At 34.6% G+C, this 24,754-nt stretch overlaps 2 protein-coding genes across 4 annotated transcripts in view; one reads left to right on the top strand and one right to left on the bottom strand.

Annotated features, from left to right (window-relative positions):
• LOC128232918 (rabankyrin-5-like) overlaps nt 1-13,642 on the bottom strand; it is a 60,629-nt gene extending 46,987 nt beyond the window's left edge. The window contains exons 1-6 of one of the 2 annotated variants that reach the window (XM_052946720.1): nt 13,600-13,642; nt 4,241-4,430; nt 3,755-3,876; nt 3,003-3,138; nt 2,121-2,244; nt 1,605-1,754 (exon numbers count right to left, since the gene is read on the bottom strand). In XM_052946720.1, coding sequence (XP_052802680.1) covers nt 1,605-1,754; nt 2,121-2,244; nt 3,003-3,138; nt 3,755-3,876; nt 4,241-4,430; nt 13,600-13,609 — 732 coding nt within the window. In that variant the 5' untranslated portion in view covers nt 13,610-13,642. Of the gene's footprint in view, nt 1-1,604; nt 1,755-2,120; nt 2,245-3,002; nt 3,139-3,754; nt 3,877-4,240; nt 4,431-12,816; nt 12,871-13,599 lie in introns of those variants that run through there. The other variant, XM_052946721.1, reaches the window with a different exon arrangement.
• Nucleotides 13,634-24,754, top strand: part of LOC128232920 (uncharacterized) — a 29,488-nt gene continuing 18,367 nt past the window's right edge. The window contains exons 1-5 of one of the 2 annotated variants that reach the window (XM_052946723.1): nt 13,719-13,771; nt 14,111-14,263; nt 16,505-16,640; nt 20,514-20,539; nt 21,577-21,655. In XM_052946723.1, the coding sequence (XP_052802683.1) occupies nt 16,547-16,640; nt 20,514-20,539; nt 21,577-21,655 (199 nt within the window). In that variant the 5' untranslated portion in view covers nt 13,719-13,771; nt 14,111-14,263; nt 16,505-16,546. Of the gene's footprint in view, nt 13,772-14,110; nt 14,264-16,504; nt 16,641-20,513; nt 20,540-21,576; nt 21,656-24,754 lie in introns of both variants that reach the window. The other variant, XM_052946722.1, reaches the window with a different exon arrangement.

The raw sequence follows: 24,754 nt of genomic DNA, 5'->3' as shown, positions 1-24,754 counted from the left end.
TAACTCTAACAATAAAATAAGCCTGGCTGAAACTTTTCAAACATTCTCAAGTCCCTTACAACAGGATCAAGCTCAGTTTAGGTATAATTTCAATAATATTCTTATTAAGATAAGCCCTGAGCCTTTTAAAGGAAGTTATCATGATGATAATCTAGATAAACTATTTTATATTGTAAAAAATCAAGATTGAGTAATTAACTTGGCTAAATAAATGAATATACATAAGCCTGTAATGCTCAAGATTTTTTTGAGAAAATTGGGCCACAGTTTTATTACTACTTTACTAATTCAGAGGCATATATTTAAATAATCATTGGTAATATGAGTACAAAGTTTCATACAATAGTTACAGTTACTGCACCCACCACCTGAGTTGATGAAACTACACACCAGCCCGAGATTGAGTAATGAAATTTCAATCGCAAGGGCAGTGGCAGTGGGTGTAGTAACTTTATTGTACCATATTGTCAATCAAAACAAAAGATATATTTGACAGTCTAAGCATTTAATTCTATGAAGTGAGAAGGGTGCCATTCTGGTCACCATGCCAGCAGATGGGGACTACCAATAAAGGGCAGGGTGCTGCACAATCCGATAAATCTTTAACAACAAACCCGACTTCATTCAAACTCTGTTGGCTTGCACTCGCTTGGCTTGAATTTCTTGTTGGCTCAAACTGGATGTAAAGAACCAATTTCATTATACTGAAGGTAAGAATTCCCACTTGGGTCAAATTTCTTGTTGGCTCAAACTGGATGTAAAGAACCAATTTCATTATACTGAAGGTAAGAATTCCCACTTGGGTCAAATTTCTTGTTGGCTCAAACTGGATGTAAAGAACCAATTTCATTATACTGAAGGTAAGAATTCCCACTTGGGTCAAATTTCTTGTTGGCATAAACTGGATGTAAAGAACCAATTTCATTATACTGAAGGTAAGAATTCCCACTTGGGTCAAATTTTCGTGTTGGCTCAAACTGGATGTAAAGAACCAATTTCATTATACTGAAGGTAAGAATTCCCACTTGGGTCAAATTTCTTGTTGGCTCAAACTGGATGTAAAGAACCAATTTCATTATACTGAAGGTAAGAATTCCCACTTGGGTCAAATTTCTTGTTGGCTCAAACTGGATGTAAAGAACCAATTTCATTATACTGAAGGTAAGAATTCCCACTTGGGTCAAATTTCTTGTTGGCTCAAACTGGATGTAAAGAACCAATTTCATTATACTGAAGGTAAGAATTCCCACTTGGGTCAAATTTCTTGTTGGCTCAAACTGGATGTAAAGAACCAATTTCATTATACTGAAGGTAAGAATTCCCACTTGGGTCAAATTTCTTGTTGGCTCAAACTGGATGTAAAGAACCAATTTCATTATACTGAAGGTAAGAATTCCCACTTGGGTCAAATTTCTTGTTGGCTCAAACTGGATGTAAAGAACCAACTTCATTATACTGAAGGTAATAATTCCCACTTGGATAAAAAATTCGAGGCTTTAAGTAATTTTGTGGTCCCTGGTAGTTCAGGCAATCAGGATTTTGACTGTATAAGAATACCTCAGCTTATTTTGCAAAAACAGGACAAGTAAAAATGTATTAATTACCTGCGAGTCATACTCTATAAGGTAGAGGAAAACAACATCCTCCCTCTTTGCTCGTATAGCTGTGTGCAGAGGGTAGTCTGTCTTCGCCTTGAACATGTTATATAGCAATGGTGCTGGCATGGAGGCAAAATCCTCGCATGTGAAGTCACTCTGGGTACATGTAAATAAAGGTGAAAATATTCAGAAATTTTCAAATATTACCCACAGCATACCCTGTAGAATGAAATGTATTTTTCTATGAACTATTTATTCAGCCCTTAACACTCTGTTAGTTTCACTTTAATGGCCGTCATTGCTCTCAACTTAGAAATGTTTTCAACATTATTTATACATAGACATTGCACACTTCAAAATATCGCAAAATAAAACAAAAGTCGCCAGGAGTGAACAGTCCATTGTTGTTTTTTCTCAGTCAAACAAGGGTATCACAATTCCTCAACTTTTTTTCTTCACAAACTAAAACAGAGGAGTTTAAAGTTACACACCGATGCTGCCATAAGAATCTTTTTTACTTACCCAGTGGTTTGAGATAAGTTGCGAACAATGAGCCTTGAGGAGTTCCGCGTTCATTTCCTCGGCAGTCTGGTAAAACTTGATACAATTTTTCATGTTTACATACGACATCAGACCATTCTCACACCTGTAAGGAAAACACAAAATCTTTATGACAAATGGGGTATTTTTCCATAGTTTCATAATCAAATTTGTAAGAAAGAAAATAGGTTAACTTTGTTAACTGAAACATTTCTGCTTGTTGCAGTTTACTTCTCAGTATATTTTGACTAATACAGTTAAACTTGAATTATTCAAACAGGTCAGAACTCGAGAACTGCTTATTGTTATAGGTCATGGCTAAGTCCTGACCTATGTTCATTCTAATTTCATATTTAATATACTGATGATAACTCGAAACCTAAGACGAGCACTCGAGCACCATTGCCAGTCCCAAATACACAAAAGTGTATGAATAACTTCAGTTCATAATTTCACACATTTTCCTGAAATGTTCCAAAATAAACAACTGACAGTTGTAAAACTTGCAATGACAGACGAAAGGAAAATTAATGAGGTGTGAAAAATGATAATCACCGTTTACCCATGACCGATATTAATCGATAAGGACATTTGGGTAGATAATGGTGAGAAGATAATGTATTCAAACTTCAAAAAAATTAATGCATTTCATAACCGTCAAAAAAGGAAACTCGAAATGACTCGAAACATCGGATAGTATAGCTCAAAGTTTTAGGGCCAGGCCTGATGTCCTCGAGTTATCACAGTTTTACTGTAACACTTCACTCTATGTGCAAATTGATCTGAACATCAAATACAAGAACATGAAATAAAAGAACTCTCACAGAAATTTTAATACATCAGGAAAAATTATGAATGTCTGACCTCTGTCTCAGATGTTCCAGTTTGAATCGAGTGGCCGCGCGTAGAAGTTCAAGAAGGAAGCCACTGTCTGATTCTATGTTGATTTCATCTGTGTAAACCCACTTCATCAAGGCGTACGAGACCTTGTATTGAATGTCTGAAAGTCCAAAACTTAAATCTATATATCCATTTACATATACATAAATTTAACTTTATTTATACCCATAAACCTTATTACCAAGTTCCATATAGACTAGACATAAATTGTAGCACCTAAAAAGTTAACAAGATTATTATTTTACCTTGTGACTTTATTTTACAGAACATGATCAACAGTTGAAATGAACCTGATTTTATGTCGACACACATTCTGACCATGTTTGAGGATGATTGTTAAGTTTTCTTCTAATATTGACCTATTTGTGTAGCTTTGTAGTTTTTGCCCACATACAACACATTTGCACTTAAATATAAATAAGTTTCATGAAGATTGGTTAGAAAAGAGGGTAAACAAGGTTTTTAGAACAATTGCCCTAATGACCTCCTGGTTTTCCAGATATGAACCGCAAACATACCCGGTAGTTGACCTAGATTTTATGGAGACACACAATCTGAGCAAGTTCCATAACGATCAAGTGGCTGGTAACGTGTTAACAAGCAAAATGTTGACAACTTATGACTGACAACGAACAATCATTATAGCTCACTGTGTGTACCCTGAGCTAAGAGGAGCTAAAATACAACTAACGAATGTGTGTATATAGCCTACAAACCTGTGATGTTAAGCTCTGTTACCCGTGCCAGGTCTTCCACACCCCAGTGGTCACTGCGGGCGGCCAACACAAACCTGTGACCATGGACACTCTGACCTCCCTCTAGGTGAATAACTAGGTCACTGTAAGATATACATGTATAGGTACACATGTTACATAACCATTTAATATACAAGTTGAATTGATTTAAGGAATGCATGACAAAATGAATCTACATGCAGAATCCTTACAGGATGTGAAAAGGGCCGCAGGGATAGTTAACTAGAGTAACTATGCAAATATGGGCCATTTAGTAAAATGTTGCTAGCATATCATTTGGAGTTTCTTTGAGACAGATAAATTAACCAATGTTTTTACTAATTGATTTTGTTCAATTTCTTTCTGTCTGACAGATTTTTGTGTCTTGTCAGACCAAATGTCTGACAATTTTTTTTACTTTGAGGAAGTCTATACAATGCTGAAAGAATCACAATGCACAACCCGTACCTGTACAGTTCCTTATCAAACAGTTCAGCGACAGTGTTGAGGAGGCGATTGACAAAATTGTTGTCGCCGCCCTGGCCTGCGGAGGCGGCAAGCACCTGGTACTTGCGCTCTGTCTCAGCCAGACGCTTCTGTAGCTTGACATACTCCTCTCGTAGCAGACGAAGGTGGTTCTGAAGTTTGACCACCTCACCTAAAGAAATATTGTGAAAATATGTTATTTTTGTTTGGATGATTTTTAATGGATACTTGAAAATCAAAAAATGTTCAAACTTTTCAATTTTGGTAATTCTTAACACTATTCATTGAAATCTTTGCTGTGGTAAGAAACCCATGAGTTAATTGAAAAGAAAATTAATAAGATGTCTTTCATAGAATGAATTTTTTTTTTGATAATTTTGCATTTATTTCAGTGCAACTCCTCTACTAGTTTTCTCAATTCTTGATAAAGTGTTTGTCAGTGCAAATTCCTTGATTTTTTTGTTTTTCAAATTCCTCAAAGTCTGTTTGAAGACCAATCAAGCTAATTTTTTATCATATCTTAAAATAATGCTTTTATTTGTCCTTTTCAAACAGTGCAGAATGTAAAAATCTAAAATGTTTATTTTCTTTTAATTTCAGTTGTTTCTTTAATAAACCACAGAAATTGCACTGAAATTTTAAGAGAACTAGACTTTTCTGGAAGGGGAAGGGCTAGGGGATAGTTTTAATTTCTTGGTGAAGTCGATCCTGTGTGAGGAATATAGCATGCATATGGTAAATATTAGCTGCAATGGCATTTTAAACAGATATTTAACATTTAAAAACAATGCAGTGTTTTAAACAGATGACATTTAGTCACAATAACTATATTTTGTGTTCAGGCTTTATATGCCTCTGCCATTTGGATTGAAGGACAGATTCCTCTCGTATCATTTATTCCTATTTCATCATTTAGAAGAGCAACCAAAAATCCATTACACGGAAAACCATGGCCAAACTTAGAAACAAAAATAACCGCCGAATTTCCATTTTGTAATAAAATGGTTTTGTTCAGTGCTTTATTTTAGAAGCTCACGCATGTGTCCAGGCTAGATAAAGGCATCTGTCGGGCACTTGCCGCTGAACACAAGAAAGTTAGCATTTATTTTTTGGTCATCTTTGCCCGGCCAACTGGTTTAATAATTTAGAAGACCATACTACTATGACACAAATTTAGAAACAAATCCTTGAATACATAAAACATAACTACACAGAAATAGAACTAGAACTCCGCGAGTCGGATGTGTCGCCTGACGAATTATTTACTGTCGACATTATAGCTGTTAGATTGGCATTTTATTCATTTATAGACAATGATGTTGCCATTTAACTTTCAAGTGTAGGTGGCATTTGAACCCTCAATCAGATATACCTACAGAATAAGTTTCAGGTTGAAACCTCCTATAGTTTACGAGATATGCCACGGACAAAACCTAAGCAAGAAAATTAACAAAGGGCAATAACTCTAAAAATATGGCAGCAAGAGTAACGGTTCTTGTGCACTGCACTTGCCCTCAATGAGATCTATCTAGCTATGAAGTTTCAAGTTGATACCTCTTATATTCTTCAAGATATGCCCCGGACAAAACTTTAAGCATGAAAATTAACAAAGGGCAATAACTTTAAAACTAAGAAAGCAAGAGTTACTGTTATTGTGCACTGCACTTGCCCTCAATGAGCTACATCTAGCTATGAAGTTTCAAGTTGATACCTCTTATATTCTTCAAGATATGCCCCGGACAAAACTTTAAGCATGAAAAATAACAAAGGGCAATAACTTTAAAACTAAGAAAGCAAGAGTTACTGTTATTGTGCACTGCACTTGCCCTCAATGAGATCTGTCTAGCTATGAAGTTTCAAGTTGATACCTCTTATATTCTTCAAGATATGCCCCGGACAAAACTTTAAGCATGAAAATTAACAAAGGGCAATAATTTTAAAACTATGAAAGCAAGAGTTACTGTTATTGTCCACTGCACTTGCCCTCCATGAGATCTATCTACATATGAAGTTTCAAGTTGATAACTCTTATATTCTACAAGATATGCCCCGGACAAAACTTTAAGCATGAAAAATAACAAAGGGCAAAACTCTAAAAATATGGAAGCAAGAGTAACAGTTCTTGTGCACTGCACTTGCCCTCAATTAGATCTATGTACATATGAAGTTTCATGTTGATACCACTAATAGTTTAGGAGATATACCCCGGACAAGCGAAAATGGGACGCAGACGCCGCCGCCGCCACCGCCGCCGACAAAAGTTACCCCTATATGTCGTCTTTTCAGGCGACACAAAAACACCTTGTACTACAAGTATATAAAGTTCTTTCCAAGATGAGAAATATGGTGCCATCTAAGAGTCATCTTAAATCTAATTTTTTAATGAATAAGACCAAATTCTTACACTAGTGTTTGGCACAAAAAAAATAACCAAGCCCTGCAAACGAAATCCAGAATTTTAGAAAGCCTGAAAAGCATTTAAGCAGTGCAGGGCTTGCCTGTATGTGACCACTGTGCACAATGCATACATATTTTAATCGCTTTAATAAAAGATTACCAACATAATTGTAATGATCATATATCAGTAATTATATCTAAAATGATTTAAAGAAATATACATTTTGTCAATCGGTGCTTTAATACAAGAATATTGGATCTATATAGGAAAACATGAGATAACTATCGAGAACTAGTGCATAACATTAAGGTGCAGCTGAAAAATCCAACATAATTTATAGTAAGTTCACCAATTGTGCAATGGGTTTATGGGGCGCTCTTGTGCACTGCTATAGAAGAAAAAAGGGCTTTTTAGAAGATATTTTGAGGGCTCTCCTGACTTTAAATTTCAAGCAAACTTGAATATTAACTTAAACAACTGAAAGCAACCAAATAATTGTTTTCAAGTAAAAAAAAAAAAAATATTACTTTTTTTGGGGGGAAAGGGCTTTCTGGGGCCAAATCCGCGGACAAATCACATCCCTGTCTATAATCATTAAACAAGAAATTAGGGGCCATGCTTTTCCTGTGCATACTGTCTCTGGCAACATGTGAACCAAGTTCCATTTCAAGAGTTTTGGCCAAGTGTGAAGTTTTTGCAACCCAGCTAAGATTATGAAAACACCTTTAAATTAAAAAAAATAAGAATCAAAACAACAAACAATATCATCACAGATTCATGATACACTAACTACTTCACCAAACAAGAAATGTACATGTACAACAGCAATACTTATGTGAAAAACTATACTTAATGACACACCATACAAATGGTTGGGCAGTTGTAAGAAAAAAATACAAATATCCAGTCGTGTTGAAATCGACCTGTTGCATTTTCATCCAAATATGTTGAAGCCTGAAGCAATAACTTGCCAAAAAGATTTTTCTTTGATCATTTTCTACAGAGTGTCATCCAATACCCGGCAACCAAAGGCAAACTTGTTACTACTCCAATGTATGCAGTAAATCAAAACCAAATTGAGGAAGAATTATGATACATTTTTCTGACATTAATTTGCAAACTGGGGAGATTATTGTTAACATAGACTAAGAAAAAAATAAACAGACTGACAATTTGTCACAAATGAATGACATGCGATAAAAAAGGCAGAGATCTTCCTAGTCCAGTTAATAAATAAGGAATCTAATCAATTTAGATATTAACCAGGGGATTTTGCCCTCAACTAATTTTCATTGTTTATCATTAATCACTCCGCTGCGGGGCAAGTTTGTGTGTTCTTCTTTAAAACCATTTTATTTAAAAGTGTGCGTGTGAATGGGGGATGGGGGGAGGATATGGCATGTATTTGTACAGTTTTGATCCATGATGCGGCGCTGGTATTTGGTATTCTGTGGAAATGAACAAAAGATTATGTAGTTAATAGAGAAATTAGAATGTGACAATAGATGGTTGGATTGCAAGGTGGGAAAACACAACATCATTAACTTGCCAGAAGTGTTAGTAGGATTATTTAGTAGGTCATCCACTCCTCGGGCCAAATTAGAACCTGCATTGTCAGAAAAAAACAATTGTTAATAGGTAAAGAACAATTATTAAAATGAAAAGAACCAGAGTGAAACTTTAGTTTTTATATTATGAAATATATGGTCAAGCATATAAACATACATTGAAAATGCAGCTTAAGAAGAATCATCATCAGCAACCATGGGACTGACAGAATCTTGTTTATATAAATATGTATGAGGCAGGGGAGACAACTCTTCTTCCAATGAAATTGCAAGTCACAATTAAATACACATAAATAACCCTATACAGTCAGTTGTCTCCGCAGGTGAGTGGTCTAACGGGCTGGTTTAAAATATGTAGTGATCAGGCGGACTGAGTTTAATTCAAGCTTTCGCCAGAATACTTTTACCATGTGCAAACATAAATATCAGTGTCTGTGCATATATGAGAGACAGAATTACTGAGGAAACCTGCAGATCAAATAAAACTGCCACACTAATTTTTCATGGTTACGAGATTTTCCTTGCCAAATCGCCCATGGTACACATAAAACATAGCCCAGTAGTTTATCGGTGGTATCCGACAATTATAAACATCTATCCCTTAAAACATCAGTATTAAATTTTAAAGCTGATGGTTTACTCATATGTTTGAAGTAATCCACATTTAATCATAAAAAAAAAAATCATCAGTTTTTTTAAGTATCTTTGATTTATAAGCTTAAAAGTTTATACTTATTGCTGAAGAACTCTTAAGATAAAAATTGCAATGTAATTTATATCTAAAGGGTTCTTCAGCAAAACATCAGTGGTGATGGCTGAGTGGACAGAGGGCTCGTTCCCCACTTGTTTCTCAGGCAATGATTAGATATGGTAAAAGGTTTTTATTTAATTTATCCTATCTTTTTATTCAAATGTTCCATTTAATCCACATTTAGAAATGATGGTTTCATTTTTAATAGCATCATCGCCATGATGTCTATTATTATAAAGAACAGAACATTTATTTCGATACAAGCATATACAGCTAATGCTCAAAACAATTTTAATAGCATGCACAAACACATATCAAATGACATTTCTAAGCTTATTGCTGAGTTTGTTGAAATTGAAATATTATGAGATTTTGTTATTTTTTTTGTTAAAAACTCATTCTTGACCAAAATGATGAAAATTTAAAAATAAGTTGAATGTGCAATTCCTACTTGGTAAAATGGTGCAAAGTTATTTTAACAATTCTGATCATTGAAAATAACTCATAAATCATTTTAACTATTAAGAGATCAAATAATTTACTGATAATCAGTAAACAATATTCAGGCCCTTCGTCAGCATTTTACAAGTGGTGCGGCCAAAGTACATTTAGGATAATAATTTATTATTTGAGGATGCGTATAGGATCATTTTAGGGTGTATTTCAGAATAAAATGACAACATTTTAGAGCAGTATTTTCATACATAATCTAGTGGGATATTTATATAAGAGATATGTTTAAAGAATGTATACTATTTTTTAGCATTTAGTGAAAGTATAAAATGAGTACAAAATGTAACAACAATATATACTTATATATATATATATATATTTATATTTACACATACATGTAAACAACATTAAATAAGTATTGATCAGGTATGAGCCAAAGTTCATTTCACAGTTCATTGAAATGAGCCATACACACAACGAAAATGTTACCTAGAAACACTTTAAACTCATTTGCCACCTGTTTATAGGCAAGTGCATCAATTCTGTTCTTTATGAATATGATGCACAATCAAGTGATTAAGACATTCCTATTTCATGGTGCCATAAAGGTACGTCTTGATGGTCGCAGCATGAAGAAAGTGTGACCATGAACTTCACACAATAGGCAGACCGTAGCCTCTGTAGGCATAAGCACCCCGTGTCACATAATTAGAGTGGTTGTTCATGCAACAATTATAAAATAGGTAATATAATCACTCATTTCATGTTCATTCTTTTTTCATTCATGCATCGTTTGTTTGTCCAATCAATCAATCAATCAATCAATCAATCAATCAATCAATCAATCAATCAATCATTTTTTTCTTCCTTTCCTTTCCTCACAAGTTTGTATGTTCATTCATTCATGATTTCATTCCTTCATTTATTAATTCATTATATTAATTAATTTATTTTTAAATTCAATCAGTAATCACTAGGGATGCAAACGAATGGCAAAACTGATATTCAAATATAAGGTAATTCTTTCGATCGAATATTTGAATATTCGATAACCAAAATGAATATTTAAGAAATGTAGTAAACTACTGTTATTGTTCGCTACAGTAATAGCCAGGGCCTTTGATAAAACCGGAGCACACGACGGACCCTTATTTTCCCCAAAATATATATACTAAATAAATCCAACAAAAAGCAATAGATTTTGAACAAAAAAAAATCCAAAATAATTTAAATTCCACAGCATTCATATTCACAAGGCCATGATCGTAAATTCTCAGTTGAATGTCGTGATGCACCAGCAGATGGTCATTCTGTAGGACGCGCAGCCTCGTTCTGGGATTGATCTCTACTAAATATAACCATGGAAAAAAACAAACCTACTCGGGAACTATTTAAATAATAAAACAAAACAAAAAACTGAATATTTTACTAATCTATTGTACAACAATGTTACACTTCAAAGCGCGGAAGTTATAATAAAACATGGAAAATAGTCAAGAGCGCATGACTAACACATGTCATTCATATCATTATGGCGTTTTGAGGAATATTGCAAAGCTTATTAATGTTATTTGACAGCCATGACACCACTTTGTTGGCTGATTCCGTTTATCCATTATTGGCTTGGTCATTAAAATTTATCGAAAATAATTGAAACTTGTTTGATGTCACTTGTCTAATAGGCAATTTTCGTAAAATTTCGGGTACTGTTTATAGTCGCGACGAAATGTCCCTAATTAACATATGACGTGTGCATTGTGTCATCACGTTCACGCCTCTGGCATTAGGGATCAATCGTGGTAAAAACAAGACAGGCGTACCGTATTGCCCCGACTATAAGGCGATCTACTTATAAGACGACCCCCTAACTTTGCCCGTGAAATCTGGTGTTTTTGTCTCGACTCGTTTATAAGACGGGGTTGATTTTTAAAGCAAATCCAGCACTTGAAATTCACCAAGTCTGTGTTAATATTCAAGCTAAACAGTCAATTATCAACTAAATTTGTTCATTTGCTAAGGATTATTGATTTTAATTTGCCGATCGTATAGTATGTTTTAACCAGCCTAGATGCAATCTTGGGAGTTAAATGGGTTCATACGGTATTTGATTGACCTATTTAAATACAAACCATTGCAGTGCACCTTTGATCTTTACACAGCTGTGCTGTGAAGTCACAAATTGTACTGTTTGATCTGCAGCCGACAAACATGACACATTCCATTACATGTGTTAATAAGTTAAATTTTCGTAGGTGTTTGTTTGGATTGCAGTTGATGGGACTTAAATTTTGAGAAATAAATACCCATTGATGATTGCGGATAAATTAATGTAACGATTAATGAAATGCGTATTGAAATCTGCCAGTTACATGTATCTGCATGATATACGCAAAGCCTAATTGTAAGGAAAAAGTAAGTTTTATTTACGACATAGAAAAAATAACAATTCAATTTTTTAAATATTTTTTGTCAAAAATATTTTAATTTTAAAGGTAGCAAAATATGTCTACTGTGAAAAACAATGTGTTTGGACCGATAACAAGCGTTTTATCGAGTGTTCATCGTAGCGAAACAAAGCAGACGGTTGTCTTAATTCGATGGGTGTGATCGTGTCACTTTTATTGGGATGTCATCAACAGACAATAAATCAGTCAGTCGAATACCTTATGTTGAAATTCCTGACTCTGACTCTATTCTTTCTGAATTTCTTATAGCCTCGCTTATAAGACGGGCCCCCTACTTTAAGGTTAAAAATCGGGACCAAATGTCTCCGTCTTATAGTCGAGGAAATATGGTATATATATATATATATATATACAACACATTTGCAGACAAAAGGTTTAATAAAATATCAAACAAAAAACATCGAATATTCGAATACCGATTTTGACATTCGAATATCAAACGTTCGATCGAATATTCAAATATTCGTTTGCATCCCTAGTAATCACTTGCTATGTTTCACTTACAGTAGATTGATTTCAAATTAAAAAAAATAAACACAAACATAACGAAAGAGGGTAAAATTTTTTCAAAATATGCCTAGATCTATGGAATATTTTTTTTAAATCTAAAATGATTGTGTTTTTTCCATTGGCTGAAAAAGTGGTGCGGCGGTGGCTACACGACAGCCATGATATTTTGGACATGTTTAAGCTGTTTGGATGTAGGAGTTACCTGCCATGTATAATTGCCTTTCTGTCTAAATGCAAATACTGTAGATCTTCCAAAAAATGGGTTTTATGAATGTTAAAGGGTCATTGTCTTAATGTTATGAAAATAGCTAAAAATAAGAAGGGACACCAGAGAGCAGACGACTACAGTGAGGCAACCCCAAACCGGAAATGCTTGAATACATGTAAAAAAAAAATGAAATTGATTTTTATACCTTGCATAGAGAGTGGGGTTATTTTGCCCTTTTTGGGGCCGTTATTCAGCCCTATTCCCCTCCTGAAATAGTGTATATTTGTCAGGCCAGGTAAAAATATCCCCTATATACTTTTTTTCTTTTGAGGAGCATTGACTTCTAACGTATAGGAATTGTAGCAGTAAAATGCCAGTCATAAATATTCATGTTTGTTGAATGAAAGGTTTGAAAAGAAACCCTATCAAATGGCCCCACCACCATTCCCTTTAAAGTGAAAATTAAAACACTGAGATAAATTTATGAAACAAACACAATTGTATTGCATTTTTTGAAAAGTATTAAAACAACAGCAATATAGATATATAAACATTTTTTGTAAATCACAATTTAAAGATGATGGATATATTTTATAATTTATCAGACAAATGGCAGAAATACCTTTTTTAGTCATTTTTTTATAATATGTTCATACCTAGGGTATACCTATTCAAGATATCTTAATGAAATTAATACAATCATTTTGCAGATTTGAAGACATTTCGAGCAATATTCTGCAATGAATATGAATGAAGCTAATAAAAAATACTCCGACGTCCTTACAACTGGCACTGGTTCATTTTCCAACACCCACTCAAATAGAAACTTGAAAAGAACTTAGAATTACACATAAGATATCATTGACAATCGTAAAATAAGTAAAAACCGTGTTATTTGCACCATAATCAGTTACTTCTTACATAAGGTTTCGTTAAAAATACAAGAAAAACGTAAATAATCATGTAAAAGACACTAAAAATGTATTACCGTCAGCCATTTTGGATTTTAAGAGGTCATGTGACTTTTTAGACTGCGTAGTCTTTAATTCAGTCTAAATGTGAAATCTGAGAAGGCAGACTTATGACCAGTCATTACGGTGTAAGCATAAAACTAACCCAGGAAGTCAGCTGTCAAGAACAAAACAAAATAAAATAAACAGGTGTTGTTGTTTTTTATATGTATGCATTTTGAGAATCGCGAAGGAAAAAATATTTTTTATATTTTGTGATTTTTTACTGTGCTTTAATAACCTAATGCATAACTAACAATCAAGAAATCAGTAATATATCTATGATTATAAATTATTTTTCGAGGGACTCTGCTTCTTTTTCTTCTAAATACTGAGCTGGGCTCTTAAAAGGGCGTACTTAGCACAACAAGACTGCATGGTGGTAACAACTTAATGTCTTAATAATGTTTAAAACTTATAAAACTATGTACGCATGTGTGTATCACTGGTGTTGAGGTGGCAGGCTGCTCAATCAAGAGAGCCTTGAAGGCATCCAGCGTTGGAGCTGATACCACTCTTAGTTGACAGGAGGTTCCAGTCATTCACATTTCTTAGAAAGAAGCTGTTTGCCAACGTCTGGTCTGCAATACGCTCCTAGTACAGTCTGTGGTGGCCTCTGGTGCTTGTGTCACCCTTGCAGAGGTACTTTGCGGCATAGATGGCTATAACGTCTTCATGGATCTTCTACATCATATGCAGCCTGCTGTGTTTACATTACTGTTCAAGAGTCATCAAGTTGAGGTCTTTGATCATCTTGGAGATGAATCCTGGAGTTCTTGACAATTAGTCATTTTAAAAAAAAACAATGCCCTGCGCTGTACCTGCTTGATAGGTATTGTGCGGGCCTGTTTGTAAGGGTACCAGACAGTTGAAGCATTTTCTAAGATTGGTCATACTATAGTTTTGTAGAAAGCTTTCGTAATTTTTGGGGTGCATTCCTTGATATTCTTACGTGGGAATCCGAGTGTCAGATTGGCTTTGCCTGTTATAACGCCTATGTGTTGGTCCCAGGTGAGGTTCTTTGTCAGTGTGACTCCAAGGTACTTGCTGGCTTAAACTACTTGCAGAATGTGTCCATGGGGGAGGTATTGAGTGTGGGTTGAGGTGATATTCTTATAACATAGCATTTTAAGGGATTGGAACTAACGTGCCAAGTTTCCTAAAAAATCTCTGATGCAGAAAGGTCCTCTTGAAATCTTCATCTGTCATGGTCACTTGTGGTGACTTTTAAGAGCATATTGTCATCAGCAAACAACTTCTAGAGGATTGTAACACCTGTGTTATGTTGGCTAAAAATAGCAATTTGGCCAAGAACTGTCCCCTGTGGTACTTCGGAGAGAACACGGGCTGTCTCTGATTTTTCATGGATTGTCATTAAAATGCGCTAACCATTAAACCAACATTAAAATGCATCAACTTGATATACTATATCAAAATTGGCTTCATGATTACTGTTCATTTAGTCAAAGTATACCAAAATTACAGCAGACAACATCACCACTGACTTCCTCAAAGTAAGTTCTAGCACCTGCAGTACTGTCACTTGATAGTATTTTGGTAGAAATGTTTGATGGGCATGAGAGAGTCTAGGACTAAAAGATACAATTAAAATTAAACGAAACTAAACATATTAGAAACACTGTCACTAAGTAGTCCATGTTTCCTTCATGGCTATGGATAATGAAAATTGTTTTCACTGAGGACATGCAAGTGAATCAATAAACTTCTGAGTTCCCTGAAATAGTCAAAACTGTAGAGCGTGCATTAGGGGTGTCCCCTCTTGACATCATATGCATAGATACAAGTTGATGCATATTATATCATACTCTACCTAAATACATTTCTCTTCTGTATATATACAAAGTAAATCCATCTGTAAATAATTGTATTTTGTTGAAATATGGAATAGATATCATAACTTTTGGGCTGACTTTTTTTTCAAAGTTATAATGCCCGTAAAAACAATAAAACTGTTGAGTTTAGTGTTACAACATTTACAACTTGTGAAAACCTTTTAACACAATCATTAAGAAGCATGCAGATTTGTTTACTCTGTATTTGTATCTGTTCAAATACATGTACGCTGAAGGAATTTCTATTCATTTGTTGGGAATATATAACATTGCAAAACTGTTTTCCATCAAGTATAGATAGAAGCTTCTGTAAAGAAAGATTGGAAGTACATTGCTCCCTAGAAATGTGCTTGCAGATGTACTTTCAAAATTTAGTCCTTGGAAGGATGTCATCGTTAATCCGTGAAACCAATAAAATTCCGCAATAATTAGCGGTGGTGACTGGGCCATGACTGCTTGCCCTAATTATCGGATTTGTTGTCGCACCAGCAGTTGCACTTGATTTATTACAGTGACAGAATCTATTATCATGCAGGCCGCATGGGCACCGCTTACGTCATTTTAAGAAAATATTTACAAAAAAATCGTTGTCGCCATAACTTCGTCAAATTTGAAAAGTTGTCGCCACTTTTGCGATTTTGTCGCAAATGGCAATCGCCAGCAGGAAGCCTGGAAGTACTAGAGAAAATCCCAACACCTCAGATAAAGTTTCAAAGGTGAAAGCTTGGAAGTTCTAAAAAAAATAACTTTTTAAGCCTGCTGTTACATTTCAGGCTTTGTGTTCAATAAGTCTGGAATTAAAAAGAATGGTTTGAAAACACTGGAGTTGGCTTAATTTAGAAGCATATTACCGTATTTATATTTTATCCAAGAAAAAGTTTGTCATGTTCAAGAGACTTCTGTATTTAGGGGGAAAAATCCAAAACTGAGTGCAAGGAAGTTTCAAATTCTTAATGGAAGTCCTGTAAAAATATGCACCTGTTTGAATTAAACATTATTAACATTTTTATCTTTCCAAATAAAATTTCAGAACCCTTACTTTGTCCTGAAATGACGAGACGTTCCTGCTGCCATGGCAACAGAAGGAGAGAAAAATGATTCTCTGAGTGCGGAAACAACTTCTGAAACTAAAAGTAGTGAACTGAATGATCCTCTTCAAGATTATGGTAATTTTCTTTGGTGCATTTAAGTATGCTCCTTTTTTATTTATATAGGATCTTGCATAAGTTGCCATTCAAAGAGGCACCATAAAGGTTAAAGGGGCACCATATAGGTTACAGGGGCACAATGAAGGTTAAAGGGGCACAATGTAGGTTACAGGGCACAATGAAGGTTAAAGGGGCACAATATAGGTTACAGGGGCACAGTATAGGTTACAGAGGCACAATGAAGGTTACAGGGGCACAGTATAGGTTACAGAGGCACAATGAAGGTTACAGGGGCAGAGTATAGGTTACAGGGGCACAATGAAAGTTAAAGGGGCACAATACAGGTTACAGAGGCACAATGAAGGTTAAAGGAGCACACTATGGAGTACAGGGGCACAATGAAGGTTAAAGGGGCACACTATATGTTACAGGGGCACAATGAAGGTTAAAGGGGCACCATATAGGTTACAGGGGCACAATGAAGGTTAAAAGGGCACATTATAGGTTACAGACACACAATGAAGGTTAAAGGGGCACAGTATAGGTTACAGGGGCACAATGAAGGTTAAAGGGGCACAATGAAGGTTAAAGGGCACATTATAGGTTACAGAGGCACAATGAAGGTTAAAGGGGCACCATATAGGTTACAGGGGCACAATGAAGGTTAAAGGGGCACAATATAGGTTACATGGGCACAATGAAGGTTAAAGGGGCACAATATAGGTTACAGGAGCACAAGGAAGGTTAAAGTGGCACCATATAGGTTACAGGGGCACAATGAAGGTTAAAGGGGCACAATATAGGTTACATGGGCACAATGAAGGTTAAATGGGCACACTATAGGTTACATGGGCACAATGAAGGTTAAAGGGGCACCATATAGGTTACAGGGGCACAAGGAAGGTTAAAGGGGCACAATATAGGTTACATGGGCACAAGGGAGGTTAAAAGGGCACACTATAGGTTACAGGGGCACAAGGGAGGTTAAAAGGGCACACTATAGGTTACAGGGGCACAATGAAGGTTAAAGTGGCACCATATAGGTTACAGGGGCACAATGAAGGTTAAAGGGGCACAATTTAGGTAACATGGGCACAATGAAGGTTAAAGGGGCACAATATAGGTTACAGGGGCACAATGAAGGTTAAATGGGCACACTATAGGTTACAGGGGCACAAGGGAGGTTAAAAGGGCACACTATAGGTTACAGGGGCACAATGAAGGTTAAAGTGGCACACTATAGGTTACAGGGGCACAAGGAAGGTTAAAAGGGCACACTATAGGTTACAGGGGCACAATGAAGGTTAAAGGAGCACAATATAGGTTACAGGGGCACAATGAAGGTTAAAGGGGCACCATATAGGTTAAAGGGGCACAATATATGTTGACACAAAAATATGTGTTGTTTTATTTTAATGCATTATTATATCAAACTCATTTGACTTTAATGATTTAAACAAAAACAGCCTATGTAAAGTATGTTTAGTGTACAGATTAAAATATATAAGCAATTTGTTGGCACTTTTAAACTGGGGAAAATGTTACCACGTAGCTATTAATTACAAAAATAAATATTAAGGCTAATAATTTTTTATATCTGTACGCAAATATACTTTTGTTTTGTTTTATTTTTTTCATAAAACTCAAATGAGATCATATTGTAAAACACACAAGGAGGTATGATGTCATTGTTTATTCCGATATTGCGCTCCAATTGGATTAGCGCAACGTCTTTTAACCTATGATTTATGACGTTACAATAATCAGCTATTCCTTTATACAAATGTATGTTCACGGTTACACTTCTTTAAGAACAAATACTCAATTGCAGAAGATACTTTTTTTAATCCTGAATGAATAATTTCATAAATGCAACTATAAGTATTGACTTATTTTTTATGCGTTTATGCTATATGAGCACAGTAAATGCAATCAATCCTTAAACATGCAGGCTTTTTTTGATAAGACCATCCCCTGTTTTTATTGTATATTATTTTCTGCCTTCAAAAGCGTTTTCATGCATATCTTAGAGTTTAGACTAACAAGGCACAATTTTAGGAAATGATAAGCAGTCCCAGGCTCAACTTCACTATATGTCTCCCAGACATATGCTACCATACATGTATTACCATTACAGTTGAAAGGCAACTTGGTGCATTTTAGCTGAATTAATTAAGTTTGCCAGATACATGATTGCATGTAAAGCGCCATAAACAAGCATAATTTTAAATACACTTTGCTAAATTGCATGCAAGTAAGAAAATACAAAAGGCATGTGATATTTTTTTGTTATTTTGATGAAGTAGAAACTCCCATTTTGGCTATCATCTTTCATGTATAAAATAACATGTGAAAATGGTTTTGCTAAAATTTGATATATTTATGTCTTCCTTAAAAACTTGTTTTCTCTTTGCTGTAGCATGCAGACATAAATGCACTTATATCACTGGGGCTTTCATTGGAGAATCATGGTTGTCCTTCAGGCCAAATAAAAATATTGTTGTGGTTCCGGGCTCCAGACTGACCCTATTTTTTTAGGCGTGTCTCTAATAAAAACAAGACCTGTCATACGACAGCGCGCTCAACTTAATTCCACTTAAAGTCAATCAAGGGCCATTATTTGTATTAAGGACTACCTACTGCATGAAGCAAGTCTGGTAACTTGTGAATCATGTTAGGCACTTTTTGGCTCTTTTTCAAATTGAAAAATAACCTTTTAGACAACAACTCTGGAACAAGTTTGTCAATTTCGATGAAATTTTGCCAATAGTTTCCTGATATGGACATTTACGGTTTACCCAATGTGTTTTAAGAACTTTGATCAATTGCAAAACTAGGTCAGTAGGGCGAACTAAAGACATCTACTCTGAAATTGGTTGGTCAGTATTCATTAAACTTTACAGTAAGGTTCATGACATTGCCTGTACCAAAATAAGAATTATAAAACTAATACACAGGTGAAGGATGTAGGGCCAAGATGACCCTCCTGTTTACCTTGATTGACCATCATTGTCAGTCAAAGTTTGCACTTTGGTTGGACATATATTTTTAAAAGTCTTGTTAAATCTTGCAACAAAAGCATGGCAAAAAATAATCCATGATAAAACTACCTTTGGAACATATTATTATTTATTTCTTTCGCCTCTGTATATAACTAGACTTAAATGACATCTCTTTTGATGGCTGTACTGCACCTATTTTTCAGAAATGCAAAGCAAAGCATGGAACTTCTGATTCATCTATCCCCTTCATGCACTGATGTTTTTCTCATGCTTTGTCTGGAACTGATTGCTTTTTTTCTCATTTTACTTTTAAATGCTGTCTTGTAGGGTATTTTAATATAAATCTTTGGTATTACATTTAAATAAGGGTATCTGGTACCCTATGATTGATATAAAGGGGTCATTTTTACAACTTTTTTATTTTTTGTCTTGGAAAGAGCAAATTTTTGCATAAACATCTTCAAACAAATGATATAAGTTTGCTGACAAAAAATCAGATCTTAGTTTTTCATATTTCAAATTAATGTTTTATGGCTTAAACCATTAGTAACGGTTTAAGAAAAATGCATAAAACATAAATTTTCAATCTTAAATATAAAAATCTGCAATCCAATTTTTTTGTCAGCAGTCTTATATAACTGGTTTCCATGGATTTTCGCAAAAATTGGCTCATTCCAAGATAAAAAATAAAAAAGTTGTCAAAATTAATCTGTGAGAGTGCAGCTTAAATGACAGCCTTAGGATTTGGGGCTAGTAGAAACAATCTGAAGGTCACTGTTTATCCTGCATATCTAAATCTTAAATTTGCCAGATGTCCAGATTACACAAATTAAAAACCTAGGCTGGTCATACTACAGTGTTCTTTCAATGTAATTCTATGTCTTTTTAGGTTCCAGTTCAGATCCGCCAAAAAGGGTGAGTACCTTATAACAAAAGGATATGTATCATTAAATAGTTAAGCGTTTCATGTAAAGGACCAGATTTTTTACTCTAAGTAAGGGTTCCCAGATTTTTTACTCTAAGTAAGGATTCCCACTTATCTCGATATTTGCGAGAAAAAAACTCTGGCTGGTCCCGGAGATATCGAGCCAACCGTTTTCAACTGTATAAAAAAATTGAATCCTTTAAGGCTTGGATATGCTAAATTCTATTCAATTCAGTATCTCCAATTTGCTGTTTGGACTTAGTTTATAAAACTAAGTTAACTAATTCATAAGCAAAATTGAATAGCAAAACCATCTTATTTCTTCATGGTATTTTGATCGCCTCAGATTTCAAATGATATCTTTTGTTTGCATACAAACTTCTGATGATTGGTCAATGCAATGCGAGTCATGCAATGGGTTGTAGATTGTTGCAGAATACTACTGTAGATAACTTAAATTTCGAGAGGGATTAATATATATTATTGCAAAATGATCTCGACGTGAATTCAAATCCTTGTCAATTTCAAATTTATTGATGTTTGTTATTGATAAGGCCAAAAAAAGGGTTTGGTCAGGTTAACAACCTTTTCAAAAACAGGTACCGGGGTAGGCTTTTTTTATTATGCTTGATACAAGAACGTAAGTGTGAGAATGGTGTTAAAGTGATCTTTGGAGTAAAGCGTTAAAGGTTTTAAACTACATATTAAAACACACACTTCTTAATTTTTAAAAAAAAATCAAAAAAATCCGCAGTTAGTTTTTTATTTCAGGAAAGTATTTTTTTTTTTTTTTTCGAATTTCTTCAATTCCATCCCATGGGATACTAATAACCTCTAAAATTCATATTTAAAACAAGCAAAATGTATTCTGTATAATTCATATTACAATGGCATGGCAAGTACATGTACAATATGCAGTGAAATTGCTTGTAATATGGTAAAAACTCCAAAGTTAAAAATATAAGACCAAACAAGTTTGAGGTTATCAAAAATATGTTTACGACAACAGTAAATTTGTATTTTTCAGGTTATGGGGTGGGAGGTGTGTGATGTTATCAGGTGGCTGGAGAACAAGAACCTCCACAAGTTCATCTTCCTCTTCCAGAGTGAGTGATAACTCATTGACCACTTTTTATAGAACTTGGTGCTTGCATAACAAAATTATTCTTTCAATAGATTCTAGTTTATTTTCAAGGAAAACATGTGTGGTTAATTCTTAAACCTGGTTATTCGAAGCTTATGTGAAGACATATCTTGCAATGGATTGTTTTGATTGATTTGGGGGTTAGTAGGGTCATGCTCAAGGTCGTTGTTACTTAAAATGGAAAAATGGTTTCTGTAGCTTGCAATAAATTATAGTGATGAAACTTGGTATATAGCAAGTTAATGTGAAGTGCAATTAGGGTCAATGAGGTCAAGGTCATTGACAATAAAAAAACAAAAATAATCAGTAACTTCTGTTTAGAATAACAATTGGTTACGAAACTAAGGCCAGAGTTTTTTATATTTCGTTTTACGGGAGCGCCGTACCTAAATATTGCTAAACCCAAATAAGAAAAAGATTCAAATTCCTCACTTTATTTTTATTTTTTCCGCCGCTCGTTTCTTCGATCTCCGATGGAAAATTAAATTTAGTGTTATTTAACCTAATGCTAATTTCGCAACAACAAAAAATATCGCGCACAATTTCCAAGATGGCGGAAGCCATGTCGTTCTTCGACCGTTGTTCTTGCTTATGGTTTCAACTGAAATATGTTTCATTGTTTTGTGATATCACATGCATATTATATGCCATGATGAAAACAAAACTTGAAACTTGCTTATTATCATCATCTAAGCGCTTTTTAGGAAAATGGCCGCCTTTTACGAAATTTTCAAGTGGATTTAGTTTGAAGACTGACACTGTTGTTCATAAAATCAGTGCTTACTTACTTGGTCTTACTTGGTCTGTAAGGGCAATTTTATAGCCCCGAAGGCTAAATAGATACCCTTGCATCTTCTTCAGTAAACTGTCTCCACTTCCGGGTTTGTATCTCAGTAACTTTGTCTTAGTATATTGATGATATGTCAAAGCGGTTGGGTCGCCAAAGCTTATCGAGATTTGTTTTAAATGGAAGCAATGTTGTGCTGTTAACCAGTTCTCCTGGTAAATTATTCCAAGTAGAAACTGTTCTTATTCCAAATGCATTCATTCTTCTTCCTTTCTTGGCTTGTCTCTGATTCAGTTTTAGATTATGTCCTCTGGTACCAACATTTTCAGCAAATGTGAAGAAATTATTTATATCAATGTTGTCAATATTGTGCACTATTTTGTAAACCTGGATTATATCATATCTTTTACGTCGGTATTCGAGAGTTGTAAGATTTAATTCACACAAACGTTCCTCATACGTCAACCCTTTTAGCTCAGGAACAAGTCTTGTAGCTCTGCGTTGGACATTCTCTATGATCTGCTTACACTTCTTTGTTGTAGGGTAATAAACTAAATTTCCATAATCCAAATGTGATCTTATCAGTGCCTTGTACAGAGTTAAGAATAGGTCCTTGTTCATGTACGTAAACTTTCTTCTCACTAAACCAATTATACTATTTGCTTTGTTAGCTATATTGTTTATGTGTTGATCAAAGTTCAAATTTGATGTGAATAATATTCCCAAGTCTCTCTCTTGATTATCTCTAGTCAGTTCGTGAGTCTCACCATTTGTATCACTCATTGTATAAGTATTTATCAATTTTTCATTACCATATGTCACTACTTTACACTTATCTATGTTGAATTTAAGCAGCCACTTGCTACTCCACTCACACAAATTATCAATGTCATTTTGAAGTTGGTCTTGATCCTCTTTGGATCTTATCTCACTATAAACCTTGCAATCATCTGCAAAAAGCTTACACAGTCCTCTTAAAACTTCTGGTATATCATTAACGAAGATAATAAACAATATCGGACCTAAAATAGATCCTTGTGGAATACCAGATAGTACTTTACTCCATTTTGAGGTACATCCATTTACATTGACACGCTGCAGTCTATTTGATAGAAAATTTCCTAGCCACTTCAATAGATTTCCTGATATACCGTAAGCTTCAACTTTCTGTAACAGTCTTCTGTGTGGTACTGAATCGAAGGCTTTCTGGAAGTCTAAATATATTGTATCAACTTGAATATCATTGTCTATTGCTTCTGTCCACTATTCAAGCACCGACAAGAGCTGCAACACTGTATTTCTATTCTTCCTAAAACCGAACTGACAGTCAGACAGCAAGTTATTATAATCCAAATGCGCAACAAGCTTTTCTCTTACAAGCCTTTCTAAAATTTTACAGATACAGGATGTCAAAGAAACTGGTCTATAATTTCCAGGGATAGACTTATCTCCTTTTTTAAATATACAAGTACCGTAAATGACTGGGTATAAGACGATAGGGGGTATAAGACGCAGGGAAAAAAATCTGTGAAAAATCCGAGAAAAAAACTTTTAATCTATGTTTTTGGTTAAAAGACGCATAGAAAAAATGTCAAAATCGTCTGGCATTTTCAGCCACCATGTTTGTTGACAGTGACAAAAAAAAAAAAATTCATGAAAATGGCGATGGTTATCTTTAAAACCATACAACCATACTGTCGAAAATGAAGTTATGTTATGCAAAAGATATTTTGACAGTGCCCAACTTTGCTTTTTTATATGTAAGTTTGATTATTGTTTAATTCAATTTATTATTCCAAATAATATTGAATACCGTAATTCACAAGAGTTCGGACACCATAAATTAATAATTTTTTTCGCTCTCCGAATACATAGAAAATTATCATTTTTACATTTTATTTACATGTTTGTTTAACCTGCCTTTTTTCTTCATGTTTGCTTTTTACCACTTATTAATTTATCCGTAGTAATCAATGGTCATAAACATATTTATTACGCCTATAAGTGTAAATCCTTCATGAAGTTAATTAAAACACCATTTTATACATGCACTGAACTGAATAAACACATTCTATCGGCTTCAGATCAAAGAGTCACACTGTGTGACGTCACATAACTTACAGTTATACCCACGAGGATCTCGTGGAGAATGCTGCATGGCCATTGCTATGCAGGATTAATGTATAACTGTACGATTATTGCTTCATATAGTCTATAAGTGTGGTACAAGTTTGAAAGCTTATTGGCAGATCGTTTTACAAACATGCCATGTCG

The sequence above is a fragment of the Mya arenaria genome, chromosome 4 (genome assembly GCF_026914265.1).
Source record: "Mya arenaria isolate MELC-2E11 chromosome 4, ASM2691426v1".
In the NCBI taxonomy this organism is placed as follows: Eukaryota; Metazoa; Mollusca; class Bivalvia; order Myida; family Myidae; genus Mya; species Mya arenaria.
Note: the sequence above shows the minus strand (reverse complement) of the source record. Positions and strands in the feature narration are given on the sequence as shown.